This window comes from Argentina silus (assembly GCF_951799395.1).
Source record: "Argentina silus genome assembly, chromosome: X".
In the NCBI taxonomy this organism is placed as follows: domain Eukaryota; kingdom Metazoa; phylum Chordata; class Actinopteri; order Argentiniformes; family Argentinidae; genus Argentina; species Argentina silus.
In genome coordinates, this window is record NC_139653.1 from 48367479 (window position 1) to 48388772 (window position 21294).

Consider the following 21294-nt stretch of genomic DNA (forward strand, 5'->3'; position numbering starts at 1 on the left):
CCTTTGTGCAAACTGTCTGTTGTTTTGGATGATAGGCAATTAATTTATTACATGGAAGGTGTATGTTTAGACGAAACAAGACCATGTTTGGAGGCCGTTTGGGGACTGACTCATGACAGAGAAATGTTTATTGGAGACCTGAGGCACAATCAGGGGGGTTAAAATGAATTCTTCATTGCATCTACTGTAGAGCTTTACCTTCTTAAAAGTGTTTTCAATTTAGTAATTCAGGCATATGTACATTACAAAATTATTATTAATTTTTTTCCCAAATCCAAAAGTTCATTTGCAAGTGTCAATATACATTAGGAACATTTCTCATCATACATGCACAGGTAGACCACCGTAATTCGTATTTCTGTCACAAGAAGATTCAAATATTAATTCTTATGAATATTCATATTTTGCTTGGTACATTGATATTCGTGTATGCGTATAACATCGGCGAGCTGCAGTGCAGACAGTCGTATCCCAGTCCAGGAACTCCAGTTCCGTGTTTTCAAGCCTCCCCTATATGCCTATCGCTACGTTACGCAGAATGAAGTAGTGGGAACAGAAACACTATGGCTGCCAGTCTCTCCCTGACACAGGTAACCCTGACTCTAAACTCTAATCTAACGTCGAGCAATGTTTACGTGTGTTCGCTCTGTAATGCACATGAATTTGAGGACCGTTGTTGAATTTTGACAGATTAAAACGGTTGCGGGCGACGGTCACTTTCTCTCTTTTTGGAAGTTGTGTCCAGAGCTTTGACTGGGAAAAGTTTCTGTCTAATCTCTTTGGGGACTGCGTAAGGGCGTAGCTAGCTACATAAAGCTAGCGAGCTAGCTGCGAGTTTGTGTCAATTGTGGAATGGTTGAGTAACTTAAACTTTTTCTACTTTGTGTGTTCCTTTTGATTGCATTATCGGGTCATTTTTACTCTACCACTAGCTAACCGTTTAGCTAGCTGCTCGCATCTTCAACTTGAAGAAGAGGTGCTCTCGATCAGAGAAAAAGTGCCTTTTTGCTGTGTTTCCCCCAATGGCAATGCATGCATGCGTGTGTTGTGTTGTGTTGTTGTTGTCCGCCTGTCAGCTATTACAGATAGTGTTGTCTGTAATAGCTAATTACAGTGTAACACTGTAGCAGTGTTTCGTCCCGTGTGTTTCTTTGCACTATAACAATGAGTGAGTTCAATAATAAGCGAGCTCAGCTGAGTATTAGTGAGGTTAAAGCCACTGGCTGGGTTAATGTGTTGCCTGCCTGTCTGACCTTTGGCGAAAGAACACTGTCTGTGTTGGGGCAACAGCCAGTTTACACCGGCAACCAGAGAAGGGCTTGACTATCTATTTATCTGGCTAATGTTAGCTAGCTATCCACCCAGCCTATAGTTTCGCAACAAGAGGAAGTAAAGAGTACACCGCCGTTGTCCGAGCTACGATACTGGCAAACTATCTTTCTAGCTAGTTTGACAGCTTTAATTTAGATGGCTGGTTATTGTCCCGTTGACTAATGAAACTCAGACCCCGTTATGTAAAGTAACCTAAGTTAGACCTGTAACCTGAACCACTCTGCTGTAAGCCTAGTTCTGTGCTTGACAGCACTCAGCAATTGTAAACATGACTGTACTTATACAATACTAGTATCCGAGCCTCACCTCAATGGAGGGCTGTCACTAGATGAATATGCCCTGCAGAATCATAATAAAACAGAAAGTGCATGGCTCTGATGTCTTGTAGGGACATGTACACCAGCTTAATGAAGCAATACACATGATGAAATACTCCATTGAGGGAATTATGTCGCCATCAGTGTGTATTCAATGTTTAAGATTATGGACAGGATCAACATTGTACTGGATTTAGCTATGCTTTCTAATGGCCTTGTTAATCCCATACGCTTTTGTCTGATGTTTTGACACTGAGTCTGTGATTAGGAATGATTCCTTGTGTGATTTCACCCTTTCCTTTATTTGCAGTGAGTCATGCAGCCAATGCATGGCTGGTGGAGGCAGAAATCAGAGGACAGGCTCATTGTAATGCATGGAATGGAATCAGGAATGGTACCAAACACATCATTCCTCATTCCATTCCGTGCATTAGATTGAGCCCGTCCTCCGATTTCTACCGCCACCAGCCTCCCCTGCCGTGCATGTATGGTGTTGTCCTGTATTCACACTGGGCGCTGAGCTGTCATAGACTCTAGTTGTTGTTGTTGTTGTTGGTGTTGGTGGTGGTGGTGGCGTTTCTTGGCAGCTGGGTAAGGATATGGGATTGACCAAAGAATAGGGAAGGCCTCACCTACTGCCAGGCCAGCGCTCTGTCGGCTCTGCTTCTGTATAGAGAACGATTGGGAGCGTTCAGTGCTTTGCAATTAAAAGAGTTGCATTCATGATCTGTAGGACAGTTGTGCCTGGGACAGTTGGCCGCCCAAACACTGAGTCTTTGTGACTCAGTGTTTGGGCGGCCAACTGTCCCAGGCACACGATTGTTGGTGATAAAGACTGTGGAGAGCGTGGAGGGACGGGGAGATGTGTGAATAGTGATCAGATTATGAGTTGACTGTTGACGTTCTGTATCAGGCGATGACGGGCAGCAGTGTGGTTTCAGAGAGGCGTGTTCTAATGTTTTAAGCCAAGGCTACATTTCGCTTACAGGCCTAAATCTTCGTCACCAAGGTTGGAATAGGTTTAGATCAGGGGAGGCTGGTGGAGGTACAAATCGGAGGACGGGCTCATTGTACTGCATGAAATGGAATGGTATCAAAATACCTTTACTCATTCCGTTTCATGCAATACAATGAGCCTGTCCTCTGATTTCTACCTCCACCAGCCTCCCCTGGTTTAGATGATAATCAGCAGCTTTTCTTGAATAGTCAGGAAAAAGTTATTGTTGCGTAAAGGAAGAGCGTTTACCCCTATAGAGAAATCTATTGGGCTGTTCACTGACTAGTTGACCTCTCCATCATAGTCTTGAATAAGAGAGACCAGTAATCTATAGTACTAGGCCTACACGAGTGGCCTATAGGACTAGGCCTACATGAGACCAGACCACTTCTTGTATATATTTGTGGTGTACCAACCACACACAGTACCTTTTTTCAGGAAGTGAAATCTAACCATGTGATTCTATTTTCTGAAACAGCAGAAAAACATCCGCCTCCCCTTGTCCGCCATTATAGGCCACATTATAGGCTCGGCCTACATGATGACATCACAGAGGTTGTGTGTACTGTAGGGCATTAGCAGGGAACATGGGAGCATCTAGGGTCTCACTGTCTCTAGGCAGACTAACCAGGCTAATATCTGCCATCTTTGCTGTGGTTTTGTCCTGTTCCAGTTGTTGTGTTGACTGTTGTTTGATTCACTTGCCATGAATGATTTGATTTTGGCCCAGTTCACTTCGTCCTTTCATTTGCATGCATTGAAACAGACGTACCTTTGGCAGACAGTTCTTAAGTACACATTCAGTTCTTAAGTACACATTCACTGATAGCCTATGGATCTTGACCTATTGACTGGCATTACAAAGTGTTGTCTTGTATAGCAAGAGATGAATGCTCAGAGTAGACGTATTGATTGTAGTGCGTTTGTCTCTTCTGTCTGAGGTATGTTAGCCTTGGTCATTGGCAGCTGTCTGGCCGGTGGACTATAGCCTTGGCCTTCAGTCAGACTAATGCTTGTGGGGGCGCTCAGTGGCGTAGCACACTAAGGCGCATACCATATCATTGCAAGGTCCCTGGTTCGATTCCGGCCATCGACATATCCTGCATGTCATCCCTCCTCTCTTTCACCCATCCTTCCTGTCAATCTCTACTATCTCCCAATAAGGCAGAAATGCCCTAAAAAACATATTTAAAAAACAAAGAAAAAAAGACTAACACTTTTTGGATCCCAGCTAGGGAGTCTGTTGGTGATGATGTAGGCTACTGCCAGGGGAGGCTGGTGGAGGTAGAAATCAGAGGAGGGGCCCATGGTAATGCATGGAATGTAATGAGGAAAGGTATCAATGGCATCACTCGTGTTTGATACCATGCCTGATTCCGTTCCATGCATTACAATGAGCCTGTCCTCCGATTTCTACCTCGCCCAGCCTCCCCTGGCTACTGTACAACCTTGGCTGCCTTGTTACTTTGAAGTCTAACACCATTAAGCAGTTATTCGCAGTTTGAGTGATATCGACAAAGACTAACAACATGACCTTATTGTAGAATAATGATTATTGTGGTGTTACATGATGTGCTTGTTAGAGGGATCAATCGATGGTGAGAAAATGTGTTTTTATGGCTGATGTAGGAGGTTATTGTTGCTTGCTCATATCCTTCTTGCTCATATCCATCTATCTGACATTGCATGGTTTTCTCTGTCCCTGCAGCTCTCCAGTGGAAACCCCGTCTATGACAAGTACTATCGACAGGTAAGCCTGTGGCCAACTCTGCTATTGTACCAATGCAGGTACTGGTATACCTAGGTTATAATCAGATGCAGAGGGGAGGCTTTAAGGGCTAGTGTCTAGGGTGTAGGGGCTAGTGTCTAGGGTGTAGGGGCTAGTGTGTAAGGCGTAGGGGCTAGTGTGTAGTGCGTAGGGGATGGTATCTAGGGCTTAGGGGCTAGTGTCTAGGGTGTAGGGGCTAGTGTGTAAGACGTAGGGGCTAGTGTGTAGGGCGTAGGGGATGGTATCTAGGGCTTAGGGGCTAGTGTCTAGGGTGTAGGGGCTAGTGTGTAAGGCGTAGGGGCTAGTGTGTAGGGCAGAGGATCAGAGGATGGGCTCATTGTAATACATGGAATGGAATGGGGAACGGAATCAAACATGCGTATCTACCGCTATGGGAGATGCTGTGCCGGGTTATCTAGCATTAGCTAACTGCAGAGCCACGCTGAACCAACATCACCTGACAGAACTGCAGTCAACATTAGCTAGCAACCGCATAGCTGCAGACAGTCGACATGTCCTCAGGCTCCTCTCTCTCTCTCTCTCTCTCTCTCTCTTCTCTTCTCTTCTCTTCTCTTCTCTTCTCTTCTCTTCTCTTCTCTTCTCTTCTCTTCTCTTCTCTTCTCTTCTCTCTCTCTCTCTCTCTCTCTCTCTCTCTCTCTCTCCCTCTCTCCCTCTCTCCCTCTCTCTCCCTCTCTCTCTCCTCTGCCCCCCCCACCCCCACCCCCCCATCTCTCTGATCTCCTGTGTGGTGGCGGTGGTGGGGAGGCTTCCTCATGCATTAGTGATGGCTCTCTTAGCTCCCCTTGTCAGAGAGGCTGGCCGCCCGAGGAGGGAGAGAGGGCTGGAGAGAACCAGCGAGACTGCAGCAGCACAGGGAAGATCTGAGGCTCTAATCGTCTCTAAAGTCTCTGAGTTAACACGCAAACATATAGGTCACACACTCCGTTGAATGAATAGAGTCTCTGTGTGAAACTGCAGGAGTGGTTACAACTCTTCTCTTCGGAGAGGGAAAGCACTGGACACGGTGGACGAATGTTGTTGTTTCTATGGTTCCCATCTTCAGATTTGATCCATGCTGTATTGATATGATGAATTCTACCATCTGGTGGTTACTTCAGCGTGTCTGTGTCTGTGTCTGTGTCTGTGTCTGTGTCTGTGTCTGTGTCTGTGTCTGTGTCTGTGTGCGTGCAGGTGGACCCGTCTGGCAGTGGGCGGGTGGCAGCAGCAGATGCAGCTCTCTTCCTCAAGAGGTCAGGCCTGGCAGACCTGGTCCTGGGCAAGGTAGGGTGGGCCCTAACACACACACAACCACACACACGCAAACCCCCCCCCCCCCCCCCCCACACACACACACACACACACACACACACGCATGCACGCACACACACACACACACCCATACAGGCACACACACACAACTACACAAACAAACACGCATGCAAACATGCACACACACGCAAACACACACACATACAGGCACACACACACACACACACAACCACACATGTGCGCACACACACAACCACACATGTGCGCACACACACATACACACAGGCACAAAAACACACACATAAGCACAGGCACAAAAACACACACACACAAAAGAGTTGAGTAACCTTTGTTGTCTTCATAGATCTGGGATTTAGCAGATTCAGAACGCAAGGGCTGCCTGAACAAACAGGTACCCCCCCCTCTGATTCACAATATCATACGTGTTCAGTCATCAAATGCTACTGCTATGCTTTAAACGGTTATATTAACCTGAACAACACACTGTTTGTGTCTCTGCACCATCAGCAATTCTACATAGCTGTCCAGCTGGTGGCCTGTGCACAGAATGGCCTGGAGGTGGCGCTCAAGAGCCTCCACTTGGCGGTTCCTCCCCCCAAGTTTGTGAGTTCAGTTCAACTGTCACAACCTTCGTCAACACATTTGCGTTTTTGACATTTACATTTTTGGACATTTAGCAGACGCTTTTATCCATTTGTCGAAAGTAAGTGAATCATCTATACATCAGTCATCATAAGAAAAACAAATCTATGCTAGGACCAGGTGCCCTTGGCAGCCACAATGCTAGAAGAAGGAAGGATTCTTTTTTTTAATAACAGTAGAGGAACTGTACAGAGGGGTAGTGGGGATGACATCTTTAGGAGGGACAGTCAAGATCTACAGCGGGAGATACAATCTTTCACTCCTTCTCAGGTCTTCTCAGTAATAAGATGTTTGGTGTGTGTGTGGACTTTAAGGTCCATCACACAGTTTTGGGTGGTGCTGCCCCTGCTGGGCACATTGGAAATTTGAAAACGTGCGTATGCTATGTTTTTTTTTATTTGCCTTGTAAGCAAACCCAACGTGAAATAGCCGCGTAAAGGCCAGTGTCGTACCCGACACCAAATTTTAGAAAACGCTTTGTTTGGACCAATACAGCACTCCTCACTGAACGCCCTTCATCATGTGATCTCATTCCTTAATGGCGACAGACTTGTCATGGCTATTTAACACTATTTTAAAGCTAAAAGCTAAAATCTACATACTGGACCTTTAATGCTGATAGTTGTACCTGTATTGGTTATTAATGCATCTCTTCTTCTCTCGTCAGCATGATACGAGCAGTCCACAACTACCAGGGGGCATGGCCATAGAAAGCCCGTGGGTGGTCAAGGTGAGAGCAATCTGTCAGTCAGGGGAGACTGGTGGCGGTAGAAATCGGAGGACGAGCCCGTCAGCCCACCAGCCTCCACTGCTGTCAGTCATGCACTGTGATGTTTAGGGGGGGACACTGCTAACTCGGGACACCAACGACTGCTAATCAGAACCAGAGATGATGAATCCTCCTCTTCTCATCCTCTCATCTTCCCTAGACGGAGGAGAAGCTGAAGTTTGACGCCATCTTTGACAGCCTGTCCCCCGTAGGAGAGAGACTCTCAGGAGAGAAGGTCAAACCAGTGCTGCTCAACTCCAAACTACCAGTGGATGTCCTGGGCAGGGTGAGGCTGCCATGGGATTAGAGGTTAGGGGAGGCTGGTGGAGGTAGGAATCGGAGGACGGGCTCATTGTAATGCATGCAATGGAATGGGGAATGGTATCAATCCTAATTCCATTCCATGCATCACAATGAGCCCGTCCTCCGATGTCTACCTCCACCAGCCTCCTCTGGGGTAGAAACTGGCCTTGGACCACACTGATTTTCCTCTGGTCAGGATCAGACTAGTTAGTCACAGAGTAATGTCATTGATGTCCACTGGGGGGTGTTCTTGTGTCAGAACTGTCCCAGTGCTCTCCCCAATCTGACTGATTTTATGAGACGATTGGTAGGGGTCTGATATGGACCTGTAGACCAGGACTTGTTCTGTTGGTAGGGGTCTAATATGGACCTGTAGACCAGGACTGGGCTGGTTCTGTGGTACTGAGCAGAGGTTTGGAACTGATCATGTGAGTTCAGGGTAATTTTGGATGTCTGTTATATTGCTACTTCTGATTGTAGTTTTACTGAACTCTTGTGTTTGTCTCTGTGTCTCTGTGCCTCTCTGTCTCTCTCCATCTGTCTGTCCTTCTGTCTGTCCTTCTGTCTGTCTGTCCTTCTGTCTGTCCCTTCATTTGTCTGTCTGTCCCTCCCTCTGTCTGTCCCTCCCTCCCTCTATCTGTCTGTCCTTCTGTCTGTCCCTCCCTCTGTCTGTCTGTCCCTCTGTCCCTCCCTCCCTCTGTCTGTCTGTCCCTCTGTCTGTCCCTCCCTCTGTCTGTCTGTCCCTCCCTCCCTCTGTCTGTCCCTCCCTCCCTCCCTCTGTCTGTCCCTCCCTCCCTCTATCTGTCTGTCTGTCTGTCCCTCCCTCCCTCCCTCTGTCTGTCTGTCTTACAGGTATGGGAGCTGAGTGACCTGGACAGAGATGGCATGCTGGACAGAGATGAGTTTGCTGTGGTGAGTAACACACCAATCACTCCAGTGGAGAGACGGGAGGAAGAGATTCACACAGTAGTAGAATCTCCGTGTTTCTGATTAGCTTCCCCTCGAGGGGCTGGTCTTGAAAGCCGCCTCCTGCTTGTGTTTATGATCTCGTCAATGTTAGTTTGCGCTGATGTGCTCGTGGTTTCAAGGTGCCTGTAGCCTTGATTTGTATGAAGGACAGTGATCCTCTAATAGCCTCGGGGAGGAAGGACGGTCTGTATTTGATAAACAACGTTCTCACGCTGAATCAACACATGTACTTGTATAATGACCAGCTGTTAGAAACGGTTAGGTGTGAGCAGGTCTGAAATGTAGTAGTGTTATGACTAAGGTGAGGTTTTATATTATTGATTATCATAACATGATCTAATATTACAGTATATGTAATATAATAATCATAATAATATAATTTTATAAAATGTAGCCTCAGCTGTGAGTTCTAGACTAGAATGTGCTTCTCTTATATAACCACAGAGACAGAACAGTGGTCTATATACACTCACTGAGCACTTTATTAGGAACACCTGTACACCTTCTCATGGTGGAGGTGGTGTAATGGTGTAATGTTTTCTTGGCACACTTTGGGCCCGTTAATACCAATCAATCATCGCTTGAATGCCACAGCCTATCTGAGTATTGTTGCTGACCATGTGCATTTCTTCATGGCCACAATTTACCCATCTTCTAATGGCTACTTCCAGCATGATAATGCACCATGTCACAAAGCAAAAGTCGTCTCAAACTTGTTTCATGAACATGACAATGAGTTCAGTGTTCTTCAGTGGCCTTCCCAGTCACCGGATCTGAATCCAATAGAACATCTTTGGGATGTGGTACAACGGGAGATTCACAGTTTGAAAGTGCACCTGAATTCTGCAGGAATTGCATGATGCAATCATGTCATCATGGACCAGAATCTCAAAAGAATGTTTCCAACATCTTGTGGAATCAATGCCACAAAGAAGTGAGGCTGTTTTGAGAGCAAAGGGAGGCCCGACCCAGTATTAGTATAGTGTTCCTAATAAAGTGTTCAGTGATTGTGTATACAGTACCAGTCAAAAAGTTTGGACACACCTTCTCATTCAATGGTTTTTCTTTATTTTTATTATTTGTTACATTGTAGATTAATATTGAAGACATCAAAACTATGAAGGAACACATATGGAATTATGTAGTAAACAAAAAAGTGTTAAACAAACCGGAATATGTTTTATTTTTTAGATTCTTCCAAGTAGCCACCTTTTGCTTTGATGACAGCTTTGCACACTCTTGGCAAGTTTGTGTCCAAACTTTTGACTGGTACTGTAGATGGTGTCAACATTGTTATAACCAGATGTGGCAATGAAAGAGATGCGGTTTAAGCAGTGTTATGACAGAAAGGTAAGTGAAACCTTAGAGAAGGAGAGAGTGAGAGAGAAAGAGATTCTTGTGGTGTAGTATTGTTTTACAACAGAAGAAAGAGTCAGTATTTGAGCCAGTAATGTTCTGTCTTTACCACTTGTAGGTGGTAAACCCTGAGATACTGTTCACATGGACAAGGTAGTCCATTAGTTATTCTGTTGTTGTTTACTTGTTAAATAGTTTTATCATGATCTAATATTTGTGTGTGTGTGTGTGTGTGTGTGTGTGTGTGTGTGTGTGTGTGTGTGTGTGTGTGTGTGTGTGTGTGTGTGTGTGTGTGTGTGTGTGTGTGTGTGTGTGTGTGTGTGTGTGTGTGTGTCCTCCAGGCCATGTACTTGGTCTACAGAGCTCTGGAAGGGGAGCCTGTGCCCATGTCTCTGCCCGCCCCCCTGGTGCCCCCCTCCAAGAGGAAAAAGCCCTCCGTGCCCCCCGTGGTGTCTCCAGTGATGCCCCTCCTACCATCGCCCCCCTCCCTCACAGCTCGACGCTCCTCCCACTCCAGCTCCAAATCCCTGCCCCCCAAACCTGCCCCTGCCCCTGCCCCTGCCCCCGCCCCCGCCCCGGCCCCGGCCCCGGCCACTGCCCCAGCCCCCACCCCGGTGAGTAACACATGATGATGATGATGATGATGATGATGCATTTATTTATGAAGTGCTTTTCATACATTATGCCCAACACGCTAATCTGGTGTATCAGCTTATACAGTAAAATTACCAGCTTTCTGGTAATAGAGTAGCAATAGAGTAGCAAGACCTAATTTCCATATCAATCAATCAATCAATCAATCACTCAGTCCTAACCTTATCAGTCTCTCTCTCCCTCTCTCTCTCCCCCCTCCCCTCACCCTTTTTCTCTCTCTCTTCCCCCCTCCCCTCTATCTCTCCGTCTCCTCTCTCTCTTTCTCTCTCTCTCTCCCTCTCTCTCTCCTTCCCTCTCTTTCCTACTCTCTCTCTCTCTCTCTCTCCCCCCAGTGGGTGGTGTCTCCGGCAGACAAGGCCAAGTATGACGATGTGTTTGCTAAGACAGACAGTGACATGGACGGCCTGGTGTCGGGACCCGAGGTCCGAGACATCTTCCTAAAGACCGGCCTGCCCTCCGCCACCCTGGCACGCATCTGGTACGACACACTAAGACCAGTGGAGGCTGGTGGAGGTAGAAATCGGAGGACAGGCTCATTGTAATGCATGCGTGTCTGATCCCATTCCTCATTCCATTCCATGCATTACAATGAGCCCAGTACTCCGATTTCTACCTCCACCAGCCTCCACTGATTAACATGTACACGTGTTGTCTTGAATTATATGTGAGTGATGAAAATGCCATATAAGGTGTTAGAAGGTAATCTATGTCTCGGAGCATATGAGAACGGTGGATATGCCTTCACTTGCGTATTACAAACATGACTGGATGGTGAAACGTTTTATAGTCTCTTGTAAAAGAAACGTGTTTACTGTATTGCAGCGTGGTTGTCAATATGCTCATAGCCTGAGGTGTAAATTATTGGCCTCTTATGTAATTGTGTGTGTGTGTCTGTGTGCCTGCCTCGTGTGGGTGTGTGTGTGCCCTGTGTGTGCCCTGTGTGTGCGTGTGTCCCTCTCTCTCCCAGGGAGCTGTGTGACATCGGGGACGTGGGGAAGCTGACCAGGGAACAGTTTGCTCTGGCGCTGCACCTGATCAACCAGAAGCTGGCCAAAGGAGTGGACCCGCCCCAGAACCTGGCACCTGACATGATCCCTCCCTCCGACAGACTGACAGCCAAACAGGTGAGGCTCCGGCCAATCGCACGGCTCCGTCTCATGCTCTGTTTAGAACTCAAATCATCACAAATGGGCTGCTGGTTCCCCTAGATACAGTTTACGCCTAGTCCTGGACTGAAAAGCACTTTCAATGGAATCTTTTTCATTGAACTTTTTCAGGCAGAAGTAGACTCAAATCAGGACCTTTTTAATTGTTCTGTTTGAATCACGTGTATTTCGATAAAGAAGTCCTGGAGGTTTGGATTTTGATGCTGCTGCTATTTAAATATGTTTTACTAATACTTTACTTTCTGTGTGTGTGTGTGTGTGTGTGTGTGTGTGTGTGTGTGTGTGTGTGTGTGTGTGTGTGTGTGTGTGTGTGTGTTTCTAGCATGCTGCTGTGTGTCTCTTTGCGTTCTCCTTCTTGACTCATGCATGGTACACAAGGTGGGATCTCCCTCTAGCTGGAGAGACTCCTTAGTGCTAGTTCATCTCCTCTCTTCCTCTCCTCTCCTTTCCTCTTTTCCTCTTTCCTCCTCTCCTCTCCCCTCTCCTCTCCCCTTCCCTCCTCCCCCCCGTCCCTCCCCCTCCTCTCCCCAGTATAGTAGTCTCCATGTGTGTATAGTTGTGTGTCTCATCCAGTCTGTTTATTCTTCTGGTGTTTCTAACCAACTAATCTCCCATCATCATGTGGGACTCATGTAGGCTCCTCCCCCATGTTCCACACAATGACTTTGATCTCCCAGGTCACAGTGATGACTCTGTCAGCTGGAGGCTGGATCAATTCTAGGTCACATCGTGCTGTCAGCCATCGCATTGATCTGTGTGTGTGTGTGTGTGTGTGTGTGTATGTATGTATGTATGTATGTATGTATGTGTATATATATATATATACACACACACACACATATATACACACTCACTGGCCACTTTATTAGGTACACCTTGCTATTACTGGGTTGGACCCCCTTCTGTAGCCCATCTGCTTCAAGGTTCAACGTGTTGTGCATTCAGAGATGGTCTTCTGCATACCTTGGTTGTAACTAGTGGTTATTTGAGTTACTGTTGCCTTTCTATCATCTCGAACCAGTCTGGCCATTCTCCTCTGACCTCTGGCATCAACAAGGCATTTTTGCCCAGAGAACTGCCGCTCACTGGATATTTTCTCTTTTTCTGACCATTTTCTGTAAACCCTAGAGATGGTTGTGCGTGAAAATCCCAGTAGATCAGCAGTTTCTGAAATACTCAGACCAGCCCGTCTGGCACTAACAAACCATGCCATGTTCAAAGTCGCTGAGCAAAGAGCAGTCTCTCACATGACCAGAGGAGACTTGACCACTATATGGTTTAAACCACTGGTAACACAGCTAGCTGGCCACATGCTTAGATCAGCTTCAGCTTGAACAAACATCAAGCTTAGATCAATTAAATATATATATATATATATATATATATATATATATATATATATATATATATATATATATATATATATATATATACACACACATATACATATATATATATGTGTGTGTGTGTGTGTATATATTTATTTTGTGTGTGTGTATACTGTATGTGTACTGTTGTATGGCTGGTGTAGTCACATCATTAACGTAGCTCTCTGTCTCTACATGGTCCCTCTCCCCACACCACCAGAACAACCTTGTGAACCTGGCAGCAGACTTCTCTGCCATCAAGGAGCTGGACTCACTCAGCAATGAGATTGTGGACCTGCAGAGGTGAGTTACACACACACACACACACACACACACACACACACTGAGGGGTGTTTACTGTGTACTGAGATACCAGATGGAGAGGGAGACACACACACATACTGTGTGAAATAGCAGATGGAGGGGGAGAGGGTGTAGGAGGGAAGGAGGAGAGGAGGAAGGTAGAGAGGAGGAAGAGGAGGAAGGAGGGATGCTCCTCCATCGTGTCATCTGGAGGACTGGCAACATAACTCATTAGTACACAAGGAGGAAAGGCCTGAGGAGAGGTGGACACACTACAGAACATGTACATCCCCTTAGACGTCCCAGTGCTGCCACACACACACACATACACACACACACACACACACACACACACACACACACACACACACACACACACACACAGCAGCTTGAGGAGGGAGAGAGAGAAAAAGAGAAAGAGATGGGAGGAGAGTAGTTGTATAGTTGGTCGGTAACTTCCCTTTTGTTGAAACAGAGAGAGAGAAGTGAGAAAGTCGTTCAGAGTTCTTCCTCAGTGACTGTTCAGAGAGGAGAGGAGAGACAGGGTTTAACTCTAGACTGAGGCTTGAGGTCAGCAAGTTGTGATTATGAAGCGCATCGTGTGTGGTTGCTTCAAGTCGCCACGACGACCCGCTGGCTTTGAGGGCAGGTAAGCAAGCTGGGGCTAGTGGGGAAGGAGGGAGGCCTGGTGTAAGGGGGCGGAGGGAGGGGAGATGGAGGGGTGGGGAAGGACAAAAGGAGGCCTTGAGGGAGGTCCGGGGGATGGAGGGGGCCTGGAGGGGGAGGTCCACGGAGGCCAAGAGGAAGTTATTGAGTCATAAATGTAGAAACCATCTCTAGTGATGTAATGGTCTGATGGTCTGAGAGATGTTCTGTTCTGATGGTCTGAGAGATGTTCTGTTCTGATGGTCTGAGAGATGTTCTGTTCTGATGGTCTGAGAGATGTTCTGTTCTGATGGTCTGAGAGATGTTCTGTTCTGATGGTCTGAGAGATGTTCTGTTCTGATGGTCTGAGAGATGTTCTGTTCTGATGGTCTGAGAGATGTTCTGTTCTGATGGTCTGAGAGATGTTCTGTTCTGATGGTCTGAGAGATGTTCTGTTCTGATGGTCTGAGAGATGTTCTGTTCTGATGGTCTGAGAGATGTTCTGTTCTGATGGTCTGAGAGATGTTCTGTTCTGATGGTCTGAGAGATGTTCTGTTCTGATGGTCTGAGAGATGTTCTGTTCTGATGGTCTGAGAGATGTTCTGTTCTGATGGTCTGAGAGATGTTACGATGTGTTCAAGGTTCCCTACAGAACAGATGGTTCTAAATATAGGTACTGAAGCATAAGTGCTTCGAGGGTTCTTGTCTGGATCTAAATATAAGCCTGCTGTTTCAGAGCAGCTTTTAGATGTCTTTTCAGAGTTGTTGCTAACCAAGGCGTATAAAGAGATAGTTATAGACCAGTGGGAGGCTAGTGGACGTAGAAATCGGAGGACGGGCTCATTGCAATGCATGGAATGGGATGAGGAATGCATTACAATGAGCCCGACCTCCAATTTCAGCCTCCACCAACCTCCCCTGTTATAGACGTCCTTCTGACTCAAGATCACTCACTCAGTCTCCCCTGCAGCTCATCCCTCCACTGTTCCTGTGTCTCTGTCAATGTCAGCTAACGTACCACACTGTTAACTGGGTGTATAACTATTTAGTTAATATGCTTGCCTCCGATTCTAAGGCTTAATGTTTTGAAATTAAATCGACATGTTTTATTTTCCGTCTGTCGTTTTTTGCCGTCTGTTTGGACAGTTAAACATTTGTATAATTAACAGTGGAGAATTGCCATGAATGTTTCATTTTCTGTGTCTCTACATATCAGGATTTTACAGTTATAACATTAGGTTTCATTCGAGGAACCAGTGGTTAGCTCAGGATGTGTGAGAGCTTTTATAGATGAGGAACTGAAAAGGTAATCTTTTGTTTTTCACTTGGGGTAAAAAAAACAAAATAGACCTCCTGGATATTTTGTTCAGTCATTGTTGACATTCATGAATATATGCAGTGATTCTGGCTTTCAGGCTTCACTGTGTGGTGGATTGGGACTTGATGTGGTTGTTAGCTTGTGTAGATTCAGGGGAAACGTTTGGGCTTGCGAGAGCAAGCTTTCTATCCAAAGGCCCCGCCTCATGTGTACATGTTCCATTCATCGCTTCCTCGTCCCCTCCTCCTCCTTCCCCTCTCCCCTCCTCCCTCCTCCCTCCCCTAACCTCGTTATCAGGCCGTGCAGGAAAGGGAGGGGAGGATGAAGAGACAGGGAAAACAAATTATATCAGGTTTAGAGCTTGGCTCACCTCCCTCCCTCTGTCTCATCATTTTCTCTCTCTGCTGCATCACTGACACATCCTCCAGGCTGCCATCTGCCTCTCCTCCTTTCTCTCTTTATTCTCTCCCTCTCTCTCTCTCTCTCTCTCTCTGTCCTCCAGTCTGCCTAAACACACTCACACTCACACACACACACAGGTCTGCCTACAAGATGGTGTTGCAGGGAGAGGAGCTATTGTCCGAGGCCGGGGGTGGAGGAGGTGGGGGGGTCATAGGCAGACTAGGGGCTAACGGAGGTGTGGGGGGCTGGCTGGGGCTGGGGGTCCCCTCCGTCTCCACGGTGATTAAGTACTCGTGTCTGCTGTGCTGGTCGACCAGGGAGAAGAGCTCTGTGGAGCAGGAGATCAAGGACAAGGAGGAGAACATCAGAGAACGCACCAGCGAAGTCCAGGTAAGACCTCTACCTCCTCTACTTAGTCCTCTCTCTCTCTCTCTTTCTCTCTCTCTCTCTCTCCCTCTCTCTCTCACTCTCTTTCTCTCTCTCTCTCTCTGTTTTTCTCTCTCTCTCTCTCTGTGTCTCCGTCTCTCTCTTTCTCTCTCACTCTGTCTGTCTCACTGTTTGTGGTTTTTTTCTCTCTCTCTCCGTTTCCGTCTCTCAAGTGGCTGTTGTTTAGTTTGAGGGAGTCTGTTTCTGTTTGGCTGTTCACCTCAAGCTGAGACACAGGGCAAACAATCATGTCCCCTTGTATGTGTGTCTGTGTGTGTGTTATGATGTTCATGAGATAGGTATTGATTGCTTTAATTGATCTAAGCTTGATGTTTGTTCAAGCTGAAGCTGATCTAAGCATGTGGCCAGCTAGTTGTGTTACCAGTGGTTTAAACCATATAGTGGTCAAGTCTCCTCTGGTCATGTGAGAGACTGCTCTTTGCTCAGCTACTTTAGCTCTCATTGGCTAGCTGGGCAGTTCGGTAGGGGTCTGAGCCTGTCATTGGCTAGCTGGGATGTTCAGTAGGAGTCTGAGCCTGTCATTGGCTAGCTGGGATGTTCAGTAGGGGTCTGAGCCCGTCATTGGCTAGCTGGGCAGTTCAGTAGGGGTCTGAGCCTGTCATTGGCTAGCTGGGATGTTCAGTAGGGGTCTGAGCCCGTCATTGGCTAGCTGAGTTGTTCAGTAGGGGTCTGATCCTATGATTGGCTAGCTGAGCTGTTCAGTAGGGGTCTGAGCCCGTGATTGGCTAGCTGAGTTGTTCAGTAGGGGTCTGATCCTATGATTGGCTAGCTGAGCTGTTCAGTGGGTGTCTGAGCCCGTGATTGGCTAGCTAAGCTGTTCAGTAGGTGTCTGAGCCCGTGATTGGCTATCTGAGCTGTTCAGTGGGTGTCTGAGCCTCTCATTGGCTAGCTGTTCAGACATTAGCTCTACATGACGCCTGTGGGTTTATCAATAGTTAGAATGATGTCAACACTGAGTCCAAGAGTGATTATGAACAGTATTAATGATGATGTGATATCACATACAGGAACCTCACATTCAACACACACCTACTCATGCATACACCCACACACACACACACACGCACACACGCTCCCTCCCACACACACACAATCACTCACTCACACACACACTCACACACACACTCTTCTTGAGGCCTGTGTATAGACCATAAGTGAGTGTGGATGTCTCTCAGGGGAACCTCTAGTTGATGTAGTGCCTCTCCTGGTGCAGTGGAGTGTGTCTTCAAGGCCAACCGGTGTGGCTATTAATCCACGTCACCGTGTCCTGGCTGGAGTGATGGACTGACTCATCCTTCCCTGCGCTCTCTGCTCTCTGTTCTCTCTCTCTCCTCCCTATCATCCACCTCTTCTGTTCTCTCTGTCAGTTGTACCTCTATTCAGCTTGTGTACAATGTTTTGTAGATACAAATTAAAATCATGATGCCTCTCTCCCTCCCTCCCTTGTCCTCCCTCTCTTTCCCTCCTCCCTTTCTCCCTTCTCCCTCCATCCTCCCCACCCTCCCCCCTCTTTCTCCCTCCCCCCTCCTCTCCCCTCTCTCTCCCCTCTCCTCCCTCCCTCCCTCTCTCCCCTCTCCTCCTTCCCCCTTCTCCTCCCTCCCTCCCTCCCTTCGCCCCACCCAGGACCTGCAGGATGAGGTCCAGAAAGAGGGTGGCTCGCTGCAGCGCCTGCAGTCCCAGCGCCAGGAGGTCCAGGATGTTCTGGAGGAGCTGGACCACCAGAAGAGCTCTCTGGAGGAACAGCTGAGCCACATCCGCCTGCAGTGCTCCCAGGAGAACCAGCTAGTGAGACTAAACCTTCTAGTCCAGATTAACTAACCCTAACCCTCTCTTGAGGAACACCTGGGGTACTTACTTAACCCTAACTCTAAACCAGGCTGGTGGAGGTAGAAATCGGAGGACAGGCTCATTGTAATGCATGGAATGGAATGAGGAGTGGTAACACGTGTGACTGGAGCTCAGAGAGGAGCATTCAGAGTATTCATGTCAAACATACATTGGACGACTGGTCAGTGAACCCCCTTCCTCACATGTGGCTGTTTCTATGCTGTCTTGTCCGTGTGTTCGTGTCTGCGTCTGTGTCTGCGTCTGCGTCTGTGTGTGTCTGCGTCTGTCTGTGTCTGCGTCTGCATCCGTGTGTGTCTGCGTCTGCATCTGTCTGTCTGTGTCTGTGTCTGTCTGTCTGTGTCTGCGTCTCTGTCTGTCTGTGTCTGCGTCCGTGTGTGTCTGCGTCTGTCTGTCTGTGTTTGCGTCTGTGTGTCTGCGTCTGTCTGTCTGTCTGTGTCTGCGTCCGTGTGTGTCTGCGTCTGTCTGTCTGTGTTTGCGTCTGTGTGTCTGCGTCTGTCTGTCTGTCTGTCTGTGTCTGCGTCTGCGTAGATCTCGTCGCTGCAGGTGGAGCATGCGGAGCAGGAGCAGCAGATAGGCCAATACGAGGAGCAGCTGATCCATGCCAGGGAGGAGCTCCTGAGGCTGCAGGAGGAGACGCTGCGCCTAGAGGAGAAGGTCCAGGCTGCCAGGGAACAGCTCTCCCCGCTACAGGAGTCTGTACACACCTCCTTCTCTCAGGTCAACCAGGTTAGTGTAGCACCTCCTCCTCCTCCTTCTACCAGGTCAACCAGGTTAGCGTAGCATCTCCTCCTCCACCTCCTCCTCCTCTTCCACCTCCTTCTCCCAGGTCAACCAGGTTAGTGTAGAACCTCCTCCTCCACCTCCTCCTCCTCCTCTTCCACCTCCTTCTCCCAGGTCAACCAGGTTAGTGTAGAACCTCCTCCTCCTCCTCCTCCTCTTCCACCTCCTTCTCCCAGGTCAACCAGGTTAGCGTAGCACCTCCTCCTCCTCCTCCTTCTCCCAGGTCACCCAGGTTAGTGTAGCTCTTCCTTCTCCCAGGTCAACCATTATGGAAGAGATTTCTCAATCACTTCCTGGTTTAGGAAAAATGGAAAAAAAAAATCTCATCTCTCTCTCCACCCCCTCCCTCCCTCTCCTTCTCTCTGTTCTAGGTACAACAGAAGCTGAATGATCTGCAGTTGGAGGAGAGGGCGGTGACAGCTCAGCTCAGCTGGAAGAGACACCTGGAGGATGAGCCTGCACTGGTCAACGGCTCTGCGGGCCCTGTGGAGGAGCTGCACCAGGAGGAACACCAGCGCCAGGAGGCCAGGGAGCAGAGAGATGAGCAGGCTACACCTGAGCAGTCACATGAGGAACACACTGAACAAGAAGAGGAGGAGGAGGAGGAAGAGGAGGAAGAGAAGGAGGAGAGGACTAAGACCTCAGAAGAGCAACAGTTCAAGCCAGATGCCTTTGAAGACCTCTATAGCAGCCTCTCTGCTGTCGCCTGGCCTCAGGACAGCCCTGCCAGGGTAATACACACCGTTGTCTCAGATACATCTTCTTCGTCATCAATACGCCTTGAAACACACTCATTGGTTAGCTAAATGACATGCTGCAGACTAGTTAATTTGAACAGTGCTTACTGTGTATTCAGTCATGGCGTCATCTGAAGGGAATGTCCTTCTCTCCCCAGGAACACTGTAGTCCTACAGCTGAATCAGAGGCGGCAGAGGAGGGGGAGGACTCTCCTAAAGCTAGCACACCTAAGGTATGGTCCCACCGCCTAGCCTTAGCCTAAAGCTAGCACACCTAAGGTACGGTCCCACCGCCTAGCCTTAGCCTAAAGCTAGCACACCTAAGGTATGGTCCCACCGCCTAGCCTTAGCCTAAAGCTAGCACACCTAAGGTACGGTCCCATCGCCTAGCCTTAGCCTAAAGCTAGCACACCCAAGGTATGCATGCTTTTGTTCCTGCCCAGCACTAACACACCTGACTCATCTTAGAGGAGCCCCCGGGACTGGAGTTGAGGAACATAAACTTAGAGAGGCACCACATTAGTCATGGGACTGTCTCTGTCTGTCTAATAAAGTTGTAATGTAATGTAATGTATTAATAAAGTTGTAATGTATGACTCCACCAGCAGGTGGAGTCTCCAGAGCCAGAAAGGAGACCAGAGGTACCGGAGCCCCTCCACTCTGCCCCATCTCCTCTGCCCCCGCAGTTCGCTCCCTCTCCCCTCCCCCCCCAGTTCGCTCCCTCTCCACTCCCCCGCCAATCTACTCCCTCTCCTTTGCCCCCTACGACTAGCCCCCCCTCCCTGCCTCCCCTCCCTGCCCCATCTCCCCTGCCCCCCCAGTTCGCTCCCTCTCCCCTGCCCCCCCAGTTCGCTCCCTCTCCACTCCCCCGCCAATCTACTCCATCTCCTCTGCCCCCCACGACTAGCCCCCCCGCCCTGCCCCCCCAGATGAGCCCCCCAACACTGCCCCCCCAAACCAGCCCTCCTACTCTACCCCCAGCCACCAGTCCCCCCACAACCAGCCCACCCACGCTACCAGGGATGGACTTCTTCGAGTCAGACCCCTTCACTGACCGTAAGTCCCTCCTTCAACCTTCCAATAGCACCACGATGCCGTCTGGGGGCGTTTCAAACTTGACTAGCCTGTGAAGAAGAAGCTGGGTGTGATGAGGACTGATTGTTTGTATTGCTGTCCTTGCAGATGATCCCTTTAAAGACGATCCGTTCGGGAAAGCAGATGTATCCGGTGAGTTTAGATATTGTCAACTGGAGTCTTGAATGTATATATTCAACATACCAGTAAAGTATATATACACAACATACCAGTAACGTTTGTCCAACATACCAGTAACGTTTGTCCACCGTACCAGTAAAGTATATATACACAACATACCAGTAACGTTTGTCCAACATACCAGTAACGTTTATATACAACATACCAGTAACGTTTGTCCACCGTACCAGTAATGTTTATATACAACATACCAGTAACATTTATATACAACATACCAGTAACGTTTATATACAACATACCAGTAACATTTATATACAACATACCAGTAATGTTTATATACAACATACCAGTAACATTTATATACAACATACCAGTAACGTTTATATACAACATACCAGTAACATTTATATACAACATACCAGTAACGTTTATATACAACATACCAGTAACATTTATATACAACATATCAGTAATGTTTATATACAACATACCAGTAACGTTTGTCCACCATACCAGTAACATTTGTCCAACCTGCCCAGTAGATCCGTTCGGAGGAGACCCCTTCAGAGGCTCAGACCCGTTTGCTGCAGACTCCTTCTTCAAACAGACCTCCTCCTCCTCCCCCTTCCCCTCGGCGGACCCCTTCAGCGGGTCCCCCAGCCAGGCAGA

At 47.9% G+C, this 21294-nt stretch overlaps 1 protein-coding gene across 1 annotated transcript in view; it reads left to right on the plus strand.

The window, feature by feature from the left end:
* Window positions 1-553: 553 nt before the first annotated feature.
* The window catches only part of eps15 (epidermal growth factor receptor pathway substrate 15), a 26510-nt gene continuing 5769 nt past the window's right edge, over window positions 554-21294 (plus strand). Inside the window, exons 1-21 of the mRNA XM_083696034.1 lie at window positions 554-590; window positions 4355-4396; window positions 5606-5695; window positions 6048-6095; window positions 6212-6307; window positions 7014-7076; window positions 7276-7401; window positions 8271-8330; window positions 10085-10357; window positions 10730-10875; window positions 11365-11521; window positions 13151-13233; window positions 15916-15988; window positions 17669-17830; window positions 18422-18619; window positions 19045-19404; window positions 19569-19643; window positions 20016-20051; window positions 20340-20466; window positions 20593-20637; window positions 21168-21294. The exon at window positions 21168-21294 is cut by the window's right edge and continues 259 nt beyond it. Of these exons, the coding sequence (XP_083552160.1) occupies window positions 564-590; window positions 4355-4396; window positions 5606-5695; window positions 6048-6095; window positions 6212-6307; window positions 7014-7076; window positions 7276-7401; window positions 8271-8330; window positions 10085-10357; window positions 10730-10875; window positions 11365-11521; window positions 13151-13233; window positions 15916-15988; window positions 17669-17830; window positions 18422-18619; window positions 19045-19404; window positions 19569-19643; window positions 20016-20051; window positions 20340-20466; window positions 20593-20637; window positions 21168-21294 (2414 nt within the window). The 5' untranslated portion in view covers window positions 554-563. The remainder of the gene's footprint in view (window positions 591-4354; window positions 4397-5605; window positions 5696-6047; window positions 6096-6211; window positions 6308-7013; window positions 7077-7275; window positions 7402-8270; window positions 8331-10084; window positions 10358-10729; window positions 10876-11364; window positions 11522-13150; window positions 13234-15915; window positions 15989-17668; window positions 17831-18421; window positions 18620-19044; window positions 19405-19568; window positions 19644-20015; window positions 20052-20339; window positions 20467-20592; window positions 20638-21167) is intronic.